Genomic DNA, 18,844 nt, shown 5'->3' on the forward strand with positions numbered 1-18,844 from the left:
AATCATTCAAGTTTCACATATTTTTCGAGTTGAATATTAAAACCAATACTTTAAACATAGGGACAATAATAATAGCTGCTTCCTGTTGATCAATGAATTGATTCACGTATATTTGAGGAAATGATTGCTGAAAATAATGAAAAAAGCTCACTCCACTGTTTGTGAAATTATTTTACAAATCGCTATCCAAATTCTCTAAGTGGAGTCCCAACTGAATCTGCAATCTCTGGTGTAATGAGAATTTTTAGGCATTTTAAAGTTTTGATTTTGCCCATTTAGATTAATGGCAGAAGCTTGACTCTGAATTTCCATTTTTATTTAAAGTACAATTTAAATGCAGCTTTAAAAATTATTTGCTTTGCTTCTTTAGAATGCTTCAACATTATTTGGACTCATAGAAAACTCTTAATAATACATCAAGCGTAATTTTACTGCATGGGACAAGCAACAGAACAGAGAAATAAAATGATACTTTTCAACACAAGTTTTTTATTCCACACAATAGCTAACTGTGTTTAAATCAAACTTTCTCGATTGTTCTTATTATTTACAGAGATGAAAATCAAACATGTACAATAAGAGAATAAACAATTTTACAGTATAGATATCAGTGCTTAACAACACACTGGAAGACCTTCTAATGTCAACATTAAGATTCAGCATATTTTAACAACAAACTCCATGTACAGTATATTCTATCCACAGTTGCTATTCACAGCAGGCAGAAGTGTAAATCAAATATTCAACTGCAACAACATCCTGTTGCTATAATTTAGCCAGTGAAATTAACACAATAACCAGAAAAAAGGCAATAGAAATGACCTGTTCCATGATATTTATTTTGTCACTTGCTGATTTTGAATGTTTATGAACAGATTTGACTATTGGCTAAACATTTCTAGAAAAGAACAGTCCAACATATTACATTCTTCAACAAAATGTATGTGGGCTATCCATTTGCATTACCTACATTTTCACCAGTATAGTGTGTTGTCACCATTTAAAATGGATACCAACCTGATTTGCTACAGTTCAGTTCCTGAGAAAACTATAAGCCAGTAAGTCGAAACTTGCATGGAAACATGCACACAATAAGCCAAAGTATTGTATCTGTGAAATCCAAAACTCTAATCAGTAGTATTATTCTTTCCTTACAAGAGTGTGACAGCAACTACACAGTGTGAAATGTTTCATATTCATGCTGGCAATGAGATTTTGCAAAAATCTGAGAGACTATTTTTCATACGGAGTTCAGTGGTAAGCAGAGCATGCACAAAGATTATGTTTGCATTTTATCTATTGTTGTATTCGTATGTATGCTCACAGCCTTTTTGTTATCTGGCTCAGAAAGTGACAAAGAGTCACATCAGTTTGTAAAACAGAATATGCAGCAATAATGAAACCAGATTTTCTCATCCATTCCTGCAACCAGCCCAAAGCGCAAAATATCAATTCCTATGCATTTTTGCTGTCACAAACACATCAAAAGCCGATTTCTCTGTTCAGGGGAGTTGGAAATTGCTAAGCATGCCTTTAAAATATATATCTAACCACATTCTAAATGCAATGAATGCACAATTCTGCACATTGGTAGACATACTCATGTACTGCAATATTCATTTTGATTAAATCTGCCGTAAAAATCATAAATGCTATTAAACTGTCTTAAGGCATTACGAATAAGACAGTATTTTGCACATATGAAATACACTATTGTGTTTAATTGCTGCTTACATTTCTAGAGGTCTTTAATGGTGTGAAACATTAAGGAATGCTACTGGATACTAAAAAAATGAACGGTTTGTAGAAATTATGAGCTACTTGAATAGTTTAGAAAGGAATTAGCATTAAAAATTCTTATTTACAGAGAAACCTAGTTACAATACCAGTACATAGTTGTATTGTAACTAGACTAGTAAACCAGAAACCAGGGTAATGCTCTGGGGACTCAAGTTCGAATCCCGTCACTGCAAATGGTGAAACTCGAATTCAATAAAAAATCTGGAATTAAAAGTCTAATGCTGACCATGAAACCATTGCCGATTGTCCCATCTGACTCCAGACCCACAACAATGTGGTTGACTCTTAACTGCAAACGCCCCCTCCCCCAGTGCAATTTGGATTTTCTTTTTGAATTTGTTTATATTGTCACGTGTTCCGAGGTACAGTGAAAAGTATTGTTCTGCATACAGTCCAGACAGATCATTCCAAACATGAAAAAAACATAGGGCATACATAAATACACAGTGTACATACACAGACACAGGCATCAGGTGAAGCATGCAGGAGTGTAGTACTACTCAGTAGAGAAGATGTTTGAAGAGATCAGATCAGTCCATATGAGGATCATTCAGGAATCTGTTAACAGCGGGGAAGAAACTGTTTTTGATCCAATTAGGGATGGGCAATAAATGCTGGCCCAGCCAGCGACACCCAAATCCCATGAAAGAATTAAAAACACAAAAATAATTTTAAGCCACAGAATACAAACTCAAAATATGCATATATTCAGCATTCTTTCTATGTACTCTTTACTAACTTACTATACAGCACTTATATTGATATTCAAACAAGGTCCTTGGATGTGTGTTACACGTTTTCCATTTGCAAGTCTATTTAGTCGAAAAAGAGATTACAAAGGATACCTATGTAATACGTGTTTACATTATGCATGTTTGGCCTTTTTTGTTTCCTATGCAATCGATAAATTGCATTGAGATGGAAATATTTAACATAATACAGGACCTTGCGAGGTGCTGTATAAATTCTTCTTTTGCTTTATTACAATAAACTCCTTATATTATGTCAGCTTGACCCAGTTTACACATTTACTTCCCTCCAAATCTGAAGGTGATAGGTTTATACTACATTCCAAGACATAGTATGTAATCAAAGTTGACGCGCCCGTTCGATGAGAGTTAAACCGTGATGCTGTATCTGTCTGGTCCAGTGATTCTAGTGGATAGAAAACAATCTCACAAGAGCAATGAGATCGCCAACAATCTCACAAGAGCAATGAGATCGCCTGGTGTTAACCAACGACAAAAAAAAACAAATTTAACTGGACATTCTTCCCAGTTGCTGTCAGTGACCCTGTTTGTGTAAACTGCCTGTCAAATTTAGCGGCATAACATATGACTGCACTTCAAAAGTGATTCATTGGTTGTGCGTGGCTTGCGAGGTGCTGTATAAATTCTTCTTTTGCTTTATTACAATAAACTCCTTATATTATTGGTTGTTACTGCTCCTGTCTAAATGACAATCAAACATTTAAAAGTTTCATGATGTTGCACTTCAGCTTCACTATATGAGCAGCAATGTAGCAGTGGTTAGCACTGTTGCTTCACAGCGGTAGGGACCCAGGTTCGATTCCCAGCTGGGGTCACTGTCTGTGCAGAGTCTACACATTCTCCCTGTTTGCATGGGTTTCCTCCGGGTGCTCCGGTTTCCTCCCACAAGTCCCGAAAGACGTGCCTGTTAGGCGAATTGGACATTCTGAATTCTCCCTCTGTGTACCCGAACAGATGCCGTAGTGTGCGACAGTAACTTCATTGTAGTGTTAATATAAGCCTACTTGTGACACTAAAATATCATTATTACAGTCACTGCAGCCTAAGGCACTCAACTTCAAACAGGGTTCTCCACTGAAGTAGACAAAATTACAAAGTCAAATTATTTTTAATAAAGGCCAACTTTAAATAGCTAATTTTCCTGGCTAGGGAATACCTACAAAAATATAATTTTACGACATTGGCCATTTCTCTCACCTTTAAACATTGATAAAACATTTAACTCCTAATTTCTAGCTAAGTACAGCTTCATATTCGAGTTAGATCACAATAAATGAAGTGGTCCTTCAAAAAGGTCAGAATTAGTTTCAGCTGGTTCTCAAAGGGCATTGGAGAGAATATGCATTTCAGTCGTAACAGACAGAACTGTGGCAAATTGAGTCAGAAGACAACATAGCTTTTCTTCACAATTAAAGGGAACTGAATTTCTTCTGGCAATGAGGGCTCTAGCTTAGAAATATTGCACCATTATATTATCTACAGAGTCAGAATGAAACAATGAGCGGGCAGCACGGTAGCATTGTGGATAGCACAATTGCTTCACAGCTCCAGGGTCCCAGGTTCTATTCCGGCTTGGGTCACTGTCTGTGCGGAGTTTGCACATCCTCCCAGTGTGTGCGTGGGTTTCCTCCGGTTTCCTCCCATAGTCCAAGTAAGGTTGATTGGCCATGCTAAATTGCCCTTAAGTGCCCAAAATCGCCCTTAGTGTTGGGTGGGATTACTGGGTTATGGGGATAGGGTGGAGGTGTGGACCTTGGGTAGCGTGCTCGTTCCAAGAGCCGGTGCAGACTCGATGGGCCGAATGGCCTCCTTCTGCACTGTAAATTCTATGAAACATTTGGCGATTCGTGCCCATCGTAACTCTTTGTAAGAGTTATCCAATCAGTTTGAACTCCACGGCTCTCTTCCCCATAGCTCAATGTTTTCCTTTACAAATTTTTATTCAATTCCCTTTTGAAAGTTGTTGCAGAATCTACTGTCACCACCCCCTTCAGGCACAGCATTCTGGATAAGAACTTGTTGCATCAAATATATTTCTCATTTTTCCTGGCCTTTTCACAATGAGCTGAATGGCTTCATCCTGTGCTGCATGATACTATCATGTCTGTCTTGACTAAATATTTGAAAGAGAGATACTCTGAAGAACTTAGAAATCACTTCCTTCCTGGTACTTTTTCACCCCAAATGAGTAATTCCCTGAAGCATTGTTGCCCTCACTCCTAAAAGAGGTGATCTCTAAGCATAATGATTAGTCATCTTTTGACAATTTAACAGAAAAGTAATGGTTTTGTTCTTTACAAATGACAGATACAGGATCCTATAAGTGAGCTCAGCAATGAAAAGCTATGGGGTTCAATTGAGTGTAAGCTTGGTGCTCGGTTTTCAGTGACACATACTCTTAGGGCCCTGAATTGTAATGTGCTATTTGTAAGTTGCTCTTCCTTCTTCTGAGAAGATTTGAGTTTTCAGGTGCAAAGTGACCACTGTCCTCTGACCAACTCCTAAGGTAGGAAGGAAGGTGGCAGCAAATCATTCTCGTCTGTGATTTGTAACAGAACCGGGACTGATGCAGAACCAGCATCCTGCTTGACTGCAGTGTATTATAACTAAATAAATTTGGCCATGAGAGCAAAGGCCTGTCTGCCAAAAATTGAAACAAAAAATCAAGACAAAGATTACAAATTATGTATTTAAAATGTAAAACAATGCAATAAATAAAATTATTTAATTTCACAAAAATGTTAGTCATAATGGATGAGAAAATGAATAAAGCGGAGACCTTTTGTACAACTTGGAAAGGAGAGTCTGTCTGACTAGTATGGCAAACATCTAAAATGGAAATTTATTCAATTTCATATGGGAAGTAGTAATTTTCACGTGAAGAGAAAGTTGGATTTGCTATTTTTCTTTATTAAAAAATAGCATTAGTCAAGACAAACATATATCACATGCTTATGCACCTTTTTCACCCGAGAACAAATTTTCACATGCAAGTATAAATCACGCCCCTGAATTATGCTGCCCTATTCCCCTCCATTATCCTTCATCTCTTCTTTCCAGATAAAATCCAAACTCAACATACATGACTAAATTGATTATTTAAAAATGTGGGGTGATTTTCAATCTAGTATTGATTGCGCATCAGTTTTGTTTCTTCACATTCAGTTTAGTTTAGGGTAAATTTGCAGGTACCAGAAACACTGTTGAGAACTTCATTCACAGGCTAGTGCGGCAATGCCTTGTACATGTACCCATCTTTGATGTCTGTAATGCTAATTGCTAATTAATATTAATACTAATAAGATTGGCAACTGAGTGTTGCATCATCTTTTAAGATTGAAAATCTTGGAGTCAAAGTTTTGACATTCTCTTATATTGAAATGTTCACAAAGTCCACGCTCACAACCAGGCAGCTTGTATCAACAGAAAATAGGCAACTCTTAAAAAGGTTCTACTCAAGATATGCATGCCTAGGCTTATTTAGAATGGGCAGCTCATGTTCATTTAGTTTTTCATTCCACAAGTTGCAAAGCTATGCAGGAGTGCTGAAATCAAACCATGTGAAACTATTTCGTTTCCGAATCTTTTCGATTTTTATTAACTCTTTAGTGCAAGTGGAGAACCTTATGTTGATGGTCTAGTCCAAAATGGTTTGGAATTTTCTAGATAAGATGGTTGCTGAAATGTCATTTGAATTCATTATTTTCCTACGATCAATATAACTTTAAAAAAAAACTATTTATTGGGAGGTTTGATGCATTTGCTAGGTATCCCTAATTGTCTGTGAAAAGTTCCATATAATGCAAGACCGTTCTTCATCCATTAATACACAATTAGGTATAGTAGCACTCTTTTATGCAGAATTTTAAATTATCTTTTAATGCTATTTATCACAAGCCTGTATGTAATGGAAGCTAACTTATCTTTCTCCAACTCATGGGACATTATCGAGGAATGGATGATGTGAGACTCTTCGGATAATGGGAAATACTGGACTAAGCAATTTCCCTTTTCTCTCTAGTTTTAATTTACTACAGGTAATTATCAAATCCACTCGGAAAGGAATTTTCAAACAGAAAAAAGTAACAATTTATCAAATAGAAACCTCACTTTTGTGATCTGAAGTCGAATACTGTGAATAGTGGTTGTTTAATGGACCAGTAATTCAGAGGCTAATAGGTTAATAATCTAGAGAATTTAAGCTCAAATCCTACCATGACAATTTGTGAATTTGAATGCAGCGTGAACAGACAATTTTAGCTATAGAGAAAGATTAGGAACTGTAGGTTAAGATGGTTTTATTTTAGAACAAGGGGGGCGAAGGGTTGCTAATTGAGTTGCTTAAAGTTATGAGGGGTCTAAATAGATTGAATAGGAAAGACCTCTATTTCCCTTCGCAGAGAGGATAATAACCAGGCAGTAGATATTTAAAGTAATTAGCACAAGGATTAGAGAGAAGCTAAGGATAAATTTGCCAACTTATAAGTGGTGGGGGATCTGGAAGTCAATGCTCAAAAAGGTTGTGGTGGCAACAGGACATAGATGAGATGGGATGCAGAATCAGAAGACAAGTGGCAAATGGAATGCACTACAGAGGTGGTGACATTTTGGCAGAATGGAGAGGGAATATAGACTTAATATCATAATTCTAAAGATTGTGCAGAAACAGAGGAACCTGCAAGGCTTGTGTGTATCAATCTTTGAAGATGGTAGCACATAGAGAGTGGTCAGCAAAGAATGTAGGATCTTGGGCTTCATAAATAGAAGCATCGAGTACAAAAGGGAAGTTATGCTGAACGTGTATAAAGCTCTGGTTAGGCCCAACTAGAGCACTGTGGTCACCACACTGAAGACCCTGGAGAGAATGCAATGGAGCTTTACCAGACTGCTTCAAAGGATGGTAGGTGGGGAGCTAAGTTACAAGGTTATGTTGGAAAGGATGTTTTTTTTTCAGTGAAGCAAAGAAAAGTGATAGATTATTTAATAGACGTGTAAGCTAGACAAGGAAAAGGTCTTCCCATTACCTGTTGGTATAAAGACTTCAGAGTTTGGTCAAGAAATAAAGGGAGAATGTGACTAAGAACTATCTTACATCGTGGGTGATAATGATGTGGAACTCACTTTCCAGGAGTGATATAGAAGTAAAAACAATCAATGGTTTCAAAAGGAAACGTGTTAGGCACTTGAAGGAAGTAAACTTGCAGGGTTGTGGGGATGGTGTAGCATAGTGGGGATAGACTGGATTGCGGGAGGAGCTCTGACATGGATGTCATGGGCTGAAAATCCCCTTTTGTGCCTAAAATATGACAGATTTACTGGAATGACACTTGGACTCCAAGGGCTAAATTATAAGTTACTTTGAGATATTATCAGGAGTATGTGGAGGCTTTGGAGATGGTGTAGAGGAGACCACACTACCAGAAGGATGTGGAGGCTTTGGAGGATGCAGAGGAGGTTTGCCAGTATGTTGCCTGATCTGGAGGGTGTTAGCTATGCAGAGAGGCTGAATAGACTCGGACTGTTTTCATTAGAACAACGGAGGTGGAGGGGTGACCTGATAGTGGTCACCCCTCTATAAGATTATATATCAAGATTATAAGAGGCATGGATAGAGTGGATGGGCAGGCAATCTTTCCCAGGTTTAGGGGTCAGTCAGCAGGGGGCATAGGTTTAAGATCCGTGGGGCAAATTTTAGAGGAGATGTGCAAGGCAAGTTTTTTTTTTATACACAGAAGGTGGTGAGTGCCTGGAACGTGTTGCCAGGGAAGGTTTGGAAGCAGATACATTAACGGCATTCAAAAGGCATCTTGACTAATACATGGATAGGATGGGTATAGAGGGATACGGCACAAGAAAGTGCTGAGGGTTTTGGTCAAGGTTGGTATCATGAATGGTACAGGTTTGGAGGACCGAAAGGCCTGTTCCTGAGCTGTATTGTTCTTTGACTGCACTAGATGACAGATTTTCATTTTATTGTTGAGATGACTTTTTAACTATATCTTATGTATCAACAATTACATAACTAGAACTCTAGTCCCAGGAATTAAGATGATTAAGAGGTGACTGATTAAAGCTCCTATTAAGGAAATCTTGTAAGGCAGACAGAGAGAAACAACTTCCGTTGCAAGTCAAGTGGACATAGTCTACAATTAGAGGCAGGCCTTATGGGAGTTAAGAAACACTTCAACACTCAAAAGGATGGAAAATATTTAGAACTTTCTTATGCAACTGATTGTTTTTATTTATCTAAGGTAATAAGGGATATGGGCCACAAATCAGCCATCGTCCCACTGAATCGGCAAACAGACCAAATAGCTTGCTACTGTTCTATGTCCAGAGGAGAGGTGAGAGTGTCTGCCTTTGACACCAAGGCAACATATTAAGTATTGCGCCAAGGTGCCTGAATATATAGAAGTCAATAAAGATCATGGAAAAACTTTCCAGGGTCTGCGACCCAAGTATCATCAATAAATTTCAAACGGTCATCAGTTCAGAAATATTCATCAGTGATTGCAGTGTTTAACTTTATTCACAATTCTGATATGGAAGAAATCCATGCTAACATGCAACATGTGATATATATGCTATACAACTGCTGGGCATGACCATCTCAGTAACAAGTGCAGCCATTCCCTGTCGCAATCAATAGAATGACCAAATCACTCACCACAGAGCTAACAGGTCAGATCAAAGCTTTGCAGTCCTGCCATATACAGTTGTGAATGGTGGTGGATAGTTACACAACTAGCTGGAGGGGGCTGTTTGATAAACATCCCCATCCTCAATGTTTGTGGAATAGACCAGGCTGAAGAACTTGCAACCATCTTAGCCAAACTTTGGAGTGGATGATGCATCTTGGCCCCCTCCTAAGGTCCCATTATCATTGATGGCAATTCGATTCACTTAAGGTGATATTAAGAAGTGGTGAGGCACTGGATACAGAAAAGGCTATGACTTTGATAACAGCCTGGTTTGGTACAGAAGACTTGTGTTTTAGAACAAACTGCACCTTGAGCCAAGCTGATGTAACAGTTAACAAAACTGGCAGCTACCCAGAATCACAGAATTGGCCCAACTCTCATAGGAGCAATTTACTTAGTGCCACTCGAAGTCTTTTCCCCATAGTTCCGCAGTCAGTATTTTCAGATAACCATCCAATTTCCTCTTGAATGTCTCAGTTGAATCTGTCTCCACCATACTCTTCAAGTAATGCATTCTGAATTCTAACCATTCGCTATATGAAAAAGTTATTCCTAATGGTGTCATTGCTTCTCTTGCGAATTATCTTAAATCTGTGCCTTCTCGTTCTCGATCCTTTCAGAAGTGGGTGCTGTTTTCCCTGTCTACTCAGACAATTTTGAATACGTCAAGAAAATCTCCTCAACCTTCTCTTCACCACGGAAAATAGTCCCAACTGAAGTTGCTCATCCCTGGGACCATTCTCATTAATCTTTTCTGCACTCTCTCGAATGCCTTCACATCCTTCCTAATGTGTGACATTCAGAACTGAATATAATACTGCAGTTGAGGCTAAAATAGTGTTCTTTACAAGTCTAACATAATTTCTTCACTTTTACACTATATGTCCCTAGGTTTGTTTTATTAACCTTTCTCTCAACCGGTCTTGCCACCTTCAATGATTTATGCCCAGGTCTCTCTGCTTCTGAACTACTTTTAGAATAGCATTTCTATGTTATATTGTTTCTCTGCATTCTTTGTATCAAACCTTCTTACAGCCTTGATTCAAACATGTAAAAAAGAGCTGAGTTTCAGAGGTGAAATAATAGTGATTGGACTTGGCATTTGGCTAACTGTGGGGTCAAAAAGGCCTAAAAAAATGAATTTAATGGGAATCAGGGCGATGGGTGTCTCTCCACTGGTTGGAATCATACCGAGCACAAAGGAAGGTCATTGGGTTTATTGGAAGTCAGTCATTTCAGCCCCAGGCCATTGCTGCAGGAGTTCTTAAGAATAGCTCTCGGCTCAAACATCTTCATCAGTGACCTCCCCTCCACCATAAGGTCAGAAGTGGGGATGTTCACTGCACAATAATCAGCATCATTCCCAACTCCTCAGATACTAAAGCAGTCCTGCAACCAGCAACAAGTCCTGAACAACATCAAGCTTGAGCTGTTAAGTGGCTGGCAACATACAAGTGTTACGCTGCGCAAATATCAGGCAATGATTATCTCCATCAAGAAGGAAATTTAACTATCGCCCTTGATGTTCAATGTCATTACCATTGCCAAGTCCCCAACCATCACTGGTGCTTGGCATTGACCAATTACTTAAACTGTGGGAGTCACAAATACTATGGCCACAAAAGCAATTTGAATATTAGGAATTCTGCTATGAATAACTCATCTCTTGGCTTCCTGTCTGCCATCTAGAAGGTACAAATCAGATATGATGGAATGCTCTCAACTTGCCTGGATGATGCAACAACTCAGGAAGCTTGACATCACTCCAGGAAAGTCAGTCTGTTTGATCAGCAGGCCAAGCACTTCATAACATCCACTCCATCCAGGGCACACTGTGGTTCGAGCGTGTACTACCTATAAGATGCATTACAGCAACTCGCTAAGGCTTCTTCAACAACACTTTCCAAACCCACTGTCTCCACCACCTAGAAGGTCATGAGCAGGATATGCATAGCAACACCATCAACTTCAGGTTTCACTTCAATTCACATAGCAACTTGACTTGGACGTATAGCACTGCCCCATCATCATCACTGGATCGAAATCCTGGAACCCTTTACCCAATAGCATTGTGGATGTACTTACACCACATGGACTGGAGCAGTTCAAGGCTGGAGTTCACCACCTCTTTCCTGAGGGCATTTAGGGATGCACAATAAATATTGGCTTTCCCAGCAGTGCCCACATTCGATGAATTATTATCTTTTAAAAAATGTTTCTTCATCTGAGGTATTAGAACTGGTAGACCAATTTACCTAAACACGCTATAACTCTTCAAGCATCTATGTTCATTAGTTATCGCCATTTCTGCTAAAGTGTGGACTTTGGCAGAAATTGCTTCCATCAGATTATTCAGAAGTTTCATCTATTATCTTACCACTTTTGTTAGCCATAATAATTTTTCAGAAGTTTCTCTTTAGTCTCATCACTTATGACATCAGATATGCCATTTTAAGTTCAACCGCGCTTGAATTTTGCGGTCAGCAGTGCAGCAAGGACAATCAAATTGAAGAGTCCCTACACAGCAAACCTGGAAGTTCAAAACAATTAAAATCCATCAATTTTAAATAACATTTTTAGATAGACTGCACTAAGATAGGGAAGCTAAAATGAACAAAAACAGACTTTTAAAACTTGTGTGTTTAAAAATGTGAATTTTATCATCAATTTGGAAACATTTGACATTTAAATAAGACCAGCTTGGATTTTTAGGAACTCTGCAATATGAAATATATGTAAAACTTGTTTGGATATCTCATACAAAGCTAAACATCAAGCTTTGACTTGAGCCAAAAACAAGACACTAGGTGATCTCAAAAGTTATTCATTGCGTACATAACCACATGCGCTGGCTTAGTTCCTCAGCTGGATATAAAAGTAATAATGGTAAATGCTTTCAAACAACTCGATGCCAGGCAAAAGATTTTGTCATGTAGATTAAATCCATGAGAAAACCAATTAAGCACGGGAACGAAAGCTTTTAAAACAAATCTATAAAAGCTGGACCTGCCAAATGAAACAACTGTGGCTATCTTTCACTGATGGACCTGCAAAGTACCAAGAACAGAAATCAGGCTTCCACATGAAAAAGCATATTGAGCTATCTGAGATTAACTTTATGAACAATGTTAATCCATAACTGGCAGAATATGGAATGCAAATCTTTGAAAAAATTTCCAGATCTTATAAATGAAAGGCAGCATTTTCCATGACACCATAGCATTTCAGAATTATGGCACTTGCACTGTAAGCTTGTTTTAAGTGGTATTGAAATAAACAGTGGAAAATATAACAAATTTTAAATTTCCAAAACACCCACCTAAATCGTAGAAACTATACTTATTATTTCCAAAGGGATATATTTTACAACATTTAAGACAGTGCTTCAGTTTGTTCAAAGAAACATTAACTGGAAATTAACCTAAATTTACCATCTAAAATGGAAGATTGATATCTTAAAACCTCGCCTTTCACTATGAATTCAGAATATTAACAAGCAAATAAATACAAAAACAGATTATGAACATATTAGTGATTATGCCACAATGCGCATGATTTTTATATTGATCTATATAAATCATCATCGCATATAATTAATTGTTATCTAAATAAATGACAAACAGAACGTGAAAGGTTCTTTTGGAAGAAATTTCATTCAATGGAAACTGAAGCATAATAGAGGAGCACCAGAACCATTAAATGTTACACTTCTCAGAAATTTCTCAAGCTGTGCAGTCTTGACAGGTATTATGAATGCAACATCAGCTGAGAAGCACAAAATAGTCAAAAGGATAGTAGAATGCAGTGCAAGACAACTGGTGAAAGCAAGTTGTAAGAATTTAAATCTTGTCAGCTACTAAATTGACTGGATTAGTACATGAAGAACAGAAACATCACAAGTCTTTTTTCCTGGGGAAATGCAATACGTTTTTAAAACTGGAGTTGCATATTTAATAATGGATCCAATAAACACAGAATGCATATTCAAAGAAATTGTTTCTTCACACCTGACGAACAGGGCCAGATTTTAAAAGTACATTGAAACAGATTGTGTAATTAACAAGCAGAATTGTCCAAATATACTTCAGTCTTCTTACATGGATTCACGAGTCCTAGATCTCAGAGCTACCTATTGACATGTGTGGAGTCCTGCAAATACCACATCATAGGCACATATCCATGTATTTAAAAATTGTAATGCTTGTAAACATTTCCAGGAACATTTTATTTAATAAAATCCTCAGTACTACCGATATTTTCAAATGATTCTTTCTCCTTTTTCAGTTATTTTAAATATTTGTTTAGAATATTGCAAAGAAATAAAATTGTGCTACATGTCATGATCAGTAAGTTATCAAGTATCATACAGGTGCATAATTTAGAGTCAATCAACATTAAGTTCAACAACTTTAGATTGTGACCTTTCTCCTCCATCTTAAACCCTTTTTTAATATCCGATACATTTATTGTCTCAATGGAATCCCCCCTCCAAACACACACAGGATCATGTCTCATGTTCTGAAGGTTGATGCACCTTGTTGCAATCTCTCCCAGCTACAGTTTTCTATTACATTTCTCCCTCTCTTTAGCTCTGATGAAGATCCAAACAGACTCGAAATGTTTACTCTCCCTACAGATGCTGCCAGACCTGCTGAGTTTACATTCTCTGTTGCATAATTTTAGAGTGATAAAGTCTTTGGTTTATTACTGTCACTGCTGATCATGAGTTATCAATATTTCACTTGTGTTCCATATTTTAGAATACAAAATTAGTATTATGATTATTACAATCTCAGGGGAAATTAGAAATAGAAAACAAATGCTTAGCCTTAGCTTGATTCAGTCCAATGCTCAACTATTGTGACTATCATGTCAACAATGACATTATTTAAGTTATTTATCATTTAAGTTAAAGATTTAATTAATAGCAGAACTGGTGTAAAGTGTTTCTATTGGCCTTATTTAATCCTTTCATTATGTAGTGGTCTTTTTTGACCACAGGACAGTACATGTACACAGTTTACCAGAATGCCAAAATCATGGAAGTACTGAGAAGTTACTGCCTGGGAATAATATTACATTTTATTTAACCAAAGAACAGGAATTGGGAGTCTATTAGGCCGTTAACTTCCTCAGGGTGACAATCAGCATCAGGTTGCCACTCCTGTCCACTTACCTATGCCAAATTTCTTCTATGCCTGTCTTGCCTGACCATTCGACTCATGCCAGGTGGGATCCAGACAGCTCAGCAGTTTCCAAAGCTCAACGTTGCAGTCTAGCACAGCCTGATTCAAGGAGGACGCGCACTTTTTTTTACAGCACTTGCAGTTTTAGGGGTGAGGTTTGGACATCGGAGGTGGGGATCCAGTAGGGTCGTGGTAGGGCGGGAATCAGGTTGAGGTTGAAAGTCAGGCCTCTGGGGTTGAATAGTGCAGGTGAGGGGAAATCCCATGATGGGAGGGGGGAAATGTGGCTTGCGCATTACGATAGTTACCCAGAGATTAGAAGAATTTTTAATCTTCTAATTTTTTATGAGTAATTATTGGTGCAACACAGACAGAACCATCAGAAGTATGTGATTTAATTCACATTTTCGGATGGTTCACAGCCCAGTGCAATTGCCCAGAAAGAATTTGCTTTCTGGGGCAATTGCTATGACGTTCCGAGAGGGATTGCTCAACACATCATTGGGTAACCCCCCCCATCCAATGCTGGGGAGCCTAAGTGTTACAGCCCATTATTTGCTTCCAATTTAATTTCAAAAGATGTGTTTCAGGATATAACATACACTCAAGATGAATTTATAATACTAAATGACTGATAACTGTGATGGGATCATTGAAACTGAAATTTTCTTTCATACTTCAAGAAAGCAATGCCACTGTACAACAAAACACAGTCACAACAGCTGAGCACTTGATGCCCAAAGAACTGAATTAAATGCATGAGCTGTTCATCATCACAGCTCACTCGGTTCAGGTGTTTTCAGTAGAGGAACAGGTAATCTGGGATGCCAACTACTTCTTCAAATTGGCTGTCACAAGTCACAGTTTAAACCGAGTGAACTGTATCATACTCAGCCCACCTGTTCACCAGTGATTTACATAGATCATCACTGACATCTCAGTCTGGTTGATAAAAGAAAAACAGACAGAAACTAAAGAATAGGCTACATCACACACCAACAAGTTGTGCAAAATAACACGTCTGGTGTTTTGCAGATTGCACTCCTTCCATTTATCCCCAGTTAACAATTTCTTGCAGATTCAAGATTTTCCTGTTTTCATTGAATATTTCAACAATAATTAAGTTACAATCATGCAATTAAGATGGGTAAATGCCAATAGGAATGTGGTGCTGCATTATATATGTTTGTCTACTTAGAGGGCATTAATGGAAAGGTAATTAATGGAACGGCAATTTCCAGCTGAGAATTTATTTTGCAGCAAACTGCAATTGATGTCAACAGAAGCTGGCTTCATTAATTAAGTTCGCAAGTACCAGATATGAGACTCTTCATAGTTCTTGTGCGGTGAAAAAGACGTGACATTTTCCTTCATCTTGTTGTTCCTTTTGAAATTAAAAATGTGCCTTTGTTCAAAAAGACAAATAGCACATTATATACTGAGGTTTATGGTCTGAGGGCACAAGAAAATCTCAGCATTAAATAAAAAGTAGATTTAAGCACATCTTACAGCATTTTGCAGTGTTGAAATCGATAACTGAATTAAATTAAAATGAGGCAATTTAAGTTTTTTTCCAGCAAAATGTATTGGACTAACTTTATAAAACAGATAAAGTACAAAAAGTACTGTACAGTAAATCTCTTTTCCATTTATATACATCAACACAAAGCTCAGAACATTAATTCATTCTGCCCTATTTGAGTCTTCACCAGCTTTTTATGTGCACCATATCCACAATCTATTTCACAAGCTGTGCAGTTTGAATGCACACATGCAGGTGAGAAAACAATCTCAATGTGTGTCTATGAACAAGTGATAACCAGCACTTTAGAATTAAAGTGCTTTCCAATGAAAAGGGAAAAGTTTAGAGCTGTATGTAATTCTTGAAACCACAATGTTTGGCTTTAATTTGAAGAGATAAATATCTCACAATGATAGAGAAAGAAATGTTAATTATCATCTTTAGTCTCAACTTAAGTTTCAGAACACTGTACTGTAGATTCAGGCATCGGTTAACAGTGTCATTACTCAAACATAACTATGATTTCAAAAATAATAATTATATCAAGATCTAAAATACAGCCCACTATGTCTGAAAACTGTAGTTGGTTTTTAATCGAGTTCAGGATTCAGGCACCAATGCACTTAATGTTGCACTGGCCTTGCAACTGTTTCTCTTCATCCCATGTTTTTCCAGACAGGGAAAGTTTAGGAATGCTCTTCAGTATGCAGACAAGAAATCAAATCTTTATATTTTTCTGACAAATTGTGATGAAAAACAAGAGTAAGGGGAGAATGTAAACACTTAAACAAGTGAATAATCTGACGAAAAATTAAATTTTTGCAATATTTAAAACATACCAAAGTAGTTTCTTATTCAGCCCACTCCATGAGTGAAACCTGTTGGGCTCCATACAGACATGTAAAACAAAGTAAGCACTGTTCAGGTTTGTAGGGAACTCTATGGAAGGAGTGAATAAAATGTCAGTAGTCTATAGGCAGTAACTGCTTTTCTTAAACCACCAATACCCCACTCAGAAATTGCCCAAGTTGTAAACAGTTGCAGGATCTTTACAGTTAAGTACGGAGACCTTAGAAATTAGGATAATTGTTTTGCATTGGCAGAGCAATTATTTAGTTCAGATCTCACTTTATGCTGGCTGTAAATCTAGCACAAAACCACATTTCCATTCTCATCATGGAAAGCACAATTTGTTCTTTCTTTGGACAACAAAGACACACACATGAAAATGTGGGGGAAAAAAAAACAAGTGATGAAAACCTAAATTTCTCAGCTGAATCGAAATCCCTCCCTTACCTCACGAACATTTATCAATAACCACTAGACATACCACTCCCTGCGAGAAATGATTGAACCATCTAAGTGTGAAACGAGATCATCTTCATTTTCATCATAATAGTCGTCATGCAGATACTGAGGTGCATTGGGAATTTTTCGATCTTCATAACAGTCGACAGGTATCTCAACACCTTCAGTGTATCTGTTATTTATATTGTCTTCACTTTGCCATTTACTTTTCTGCACCTCTATGGGATAATCCTGAAATATGTTATTTGGTTCGAGCTTCTGTTCACTTTTCTCATAATCAGTGTATGGCTCAATTCGATTTGATTGTAAAACATCCATTTGAGAGTCCTTCTGTATGTCTGCCGCTCCAGTAAACTGCTTTGTATAGTAGTCCCCGCGGAAAGTACGCCGGTGTCTCAAGTAAAACATTATAATGATGATTACCACAAGCATGAGGAAGAGAGTGCCGCCAACCACACCTCCGATGATGGTTCCTAAGCTGTCACTCTTCACAGATTCCATGTTTTTTGGAGGAATTGGGAGCCTCTGGGTAAAAGTAGATAAACTTGTGATACCTGCTGTTGAATAAATTGGAGGTACTGTTGTTGACAGCAGGGTAGTAGTGGGTGGATCTAATTGGAGTGGGATAGGGATGGAGAGAGACAGAAAAGCAATGAATACATATGTACTGACAGCATCACAAGTTAATAGTTTTTCATGCTGAAGCAACTAATTGCTTTATTTTAACAGAAAAATGGAAAAACTACAGAACACTGAAAAGGTCAGGCAACTATGGTTGAAAATGCAACAATGAACTACAGGGACATCTTTCTTAAGTGATACTTTAACTGCAGCACTTGCTATATGCTTATATGTAGACCTAGCATTCATTTTATTTTTTATTTTTATAAAAAACACCATTTTTGTTTTTCATTGTTCTAACTACATTTACTTGTGGCCTACTCTATTTGTGTTGGAAGGGCAAATTGAGGTCTGAATAGTTCGTTTCCATACTGTAGACTATCAAACCAGGTATGGACTCCTGGAATTGGGTCGATGAAAGAAACAAAAAAAACATTCAGCTAAATTTAACTCGCACATTAACAATGTTCAGAAGAGCATGGAACGACACTATCAAATGCCAGCTCTCTCAAACAAAGAGCTGGCTAACCGTCACATTCTAAGATTATTCACTATCTGGACTATTGAATGACTGCAAATATTTCTGCACAACCCAAAACAAATCAAATGTCAGAAATAAGATCTTAAAAAAGATAGCAAGACATAAAATCTAAAAGTGTACATTGGACATATTTTTATATTTCACTTTGTACAGCATTCAAATAGGATTGTACACATTTAAATTTTACATGATTTAGCACTTTTTTTTGTACATTTCTGAGGATATAAAGTATCTTCTCCAGACTTCAAAGATCATACACATACCATGTACCCAGAATGGCAGAAAATTTGCACCCAAGACCTTGCTTAATGTTTGGAGGAGGCATCAGTCCAAGTACACCCAACTATTGTTAAACTTTGACTAGTTAGCATCAAACAGGGCAGGCACATGAGATC

At 37.5% G+C, this 18,844-nt stretch overlaps 1 protein-coding gene across 3 annotated transcripts in view; it reads right to left on the minus strand.

The window, feature by feature from the left end:
- Window positions 1–469: 469 nt before the first annotated feature.
- Window positions 470–18,844, minus strand: part of LOC140391605 (nectin-3-like) — a 423,814-nt gene continuing 405,439 nt past the window's right edge. For all 3 annotated transcript variants that reach the window (XM_072476263.1, XM_072476264.1, XM_072476265.1), the window contains one exon: window positions 470–17,898. In XM_072476263.1, the coding sequence (XP_072332364.1) occupies window positions 17,300–17,898 (599 nt within the window). In that variant the 3' untranslated portion in view covers window positions 470–17,299. The remainder of the gene's footprint in view (window positions 17,899–18,844) is intronic.

Source organism: Scyliorhinus torazame, chromosome 15 (assembly GCF_047496885.1).
Source record: "Scyliorhinus torazame isolate Kashiwa2021f chromosome 15, sScyTor2.1, whole genome shotgun sequence".
Taxonomy (NCBI): Eukaryota; Metazoa; Chordata; class Chondrichthyes; order Carcharhiniformes; family Scyliorhinidae; genus Scyliorhinus; species Scyliorhinus torazame.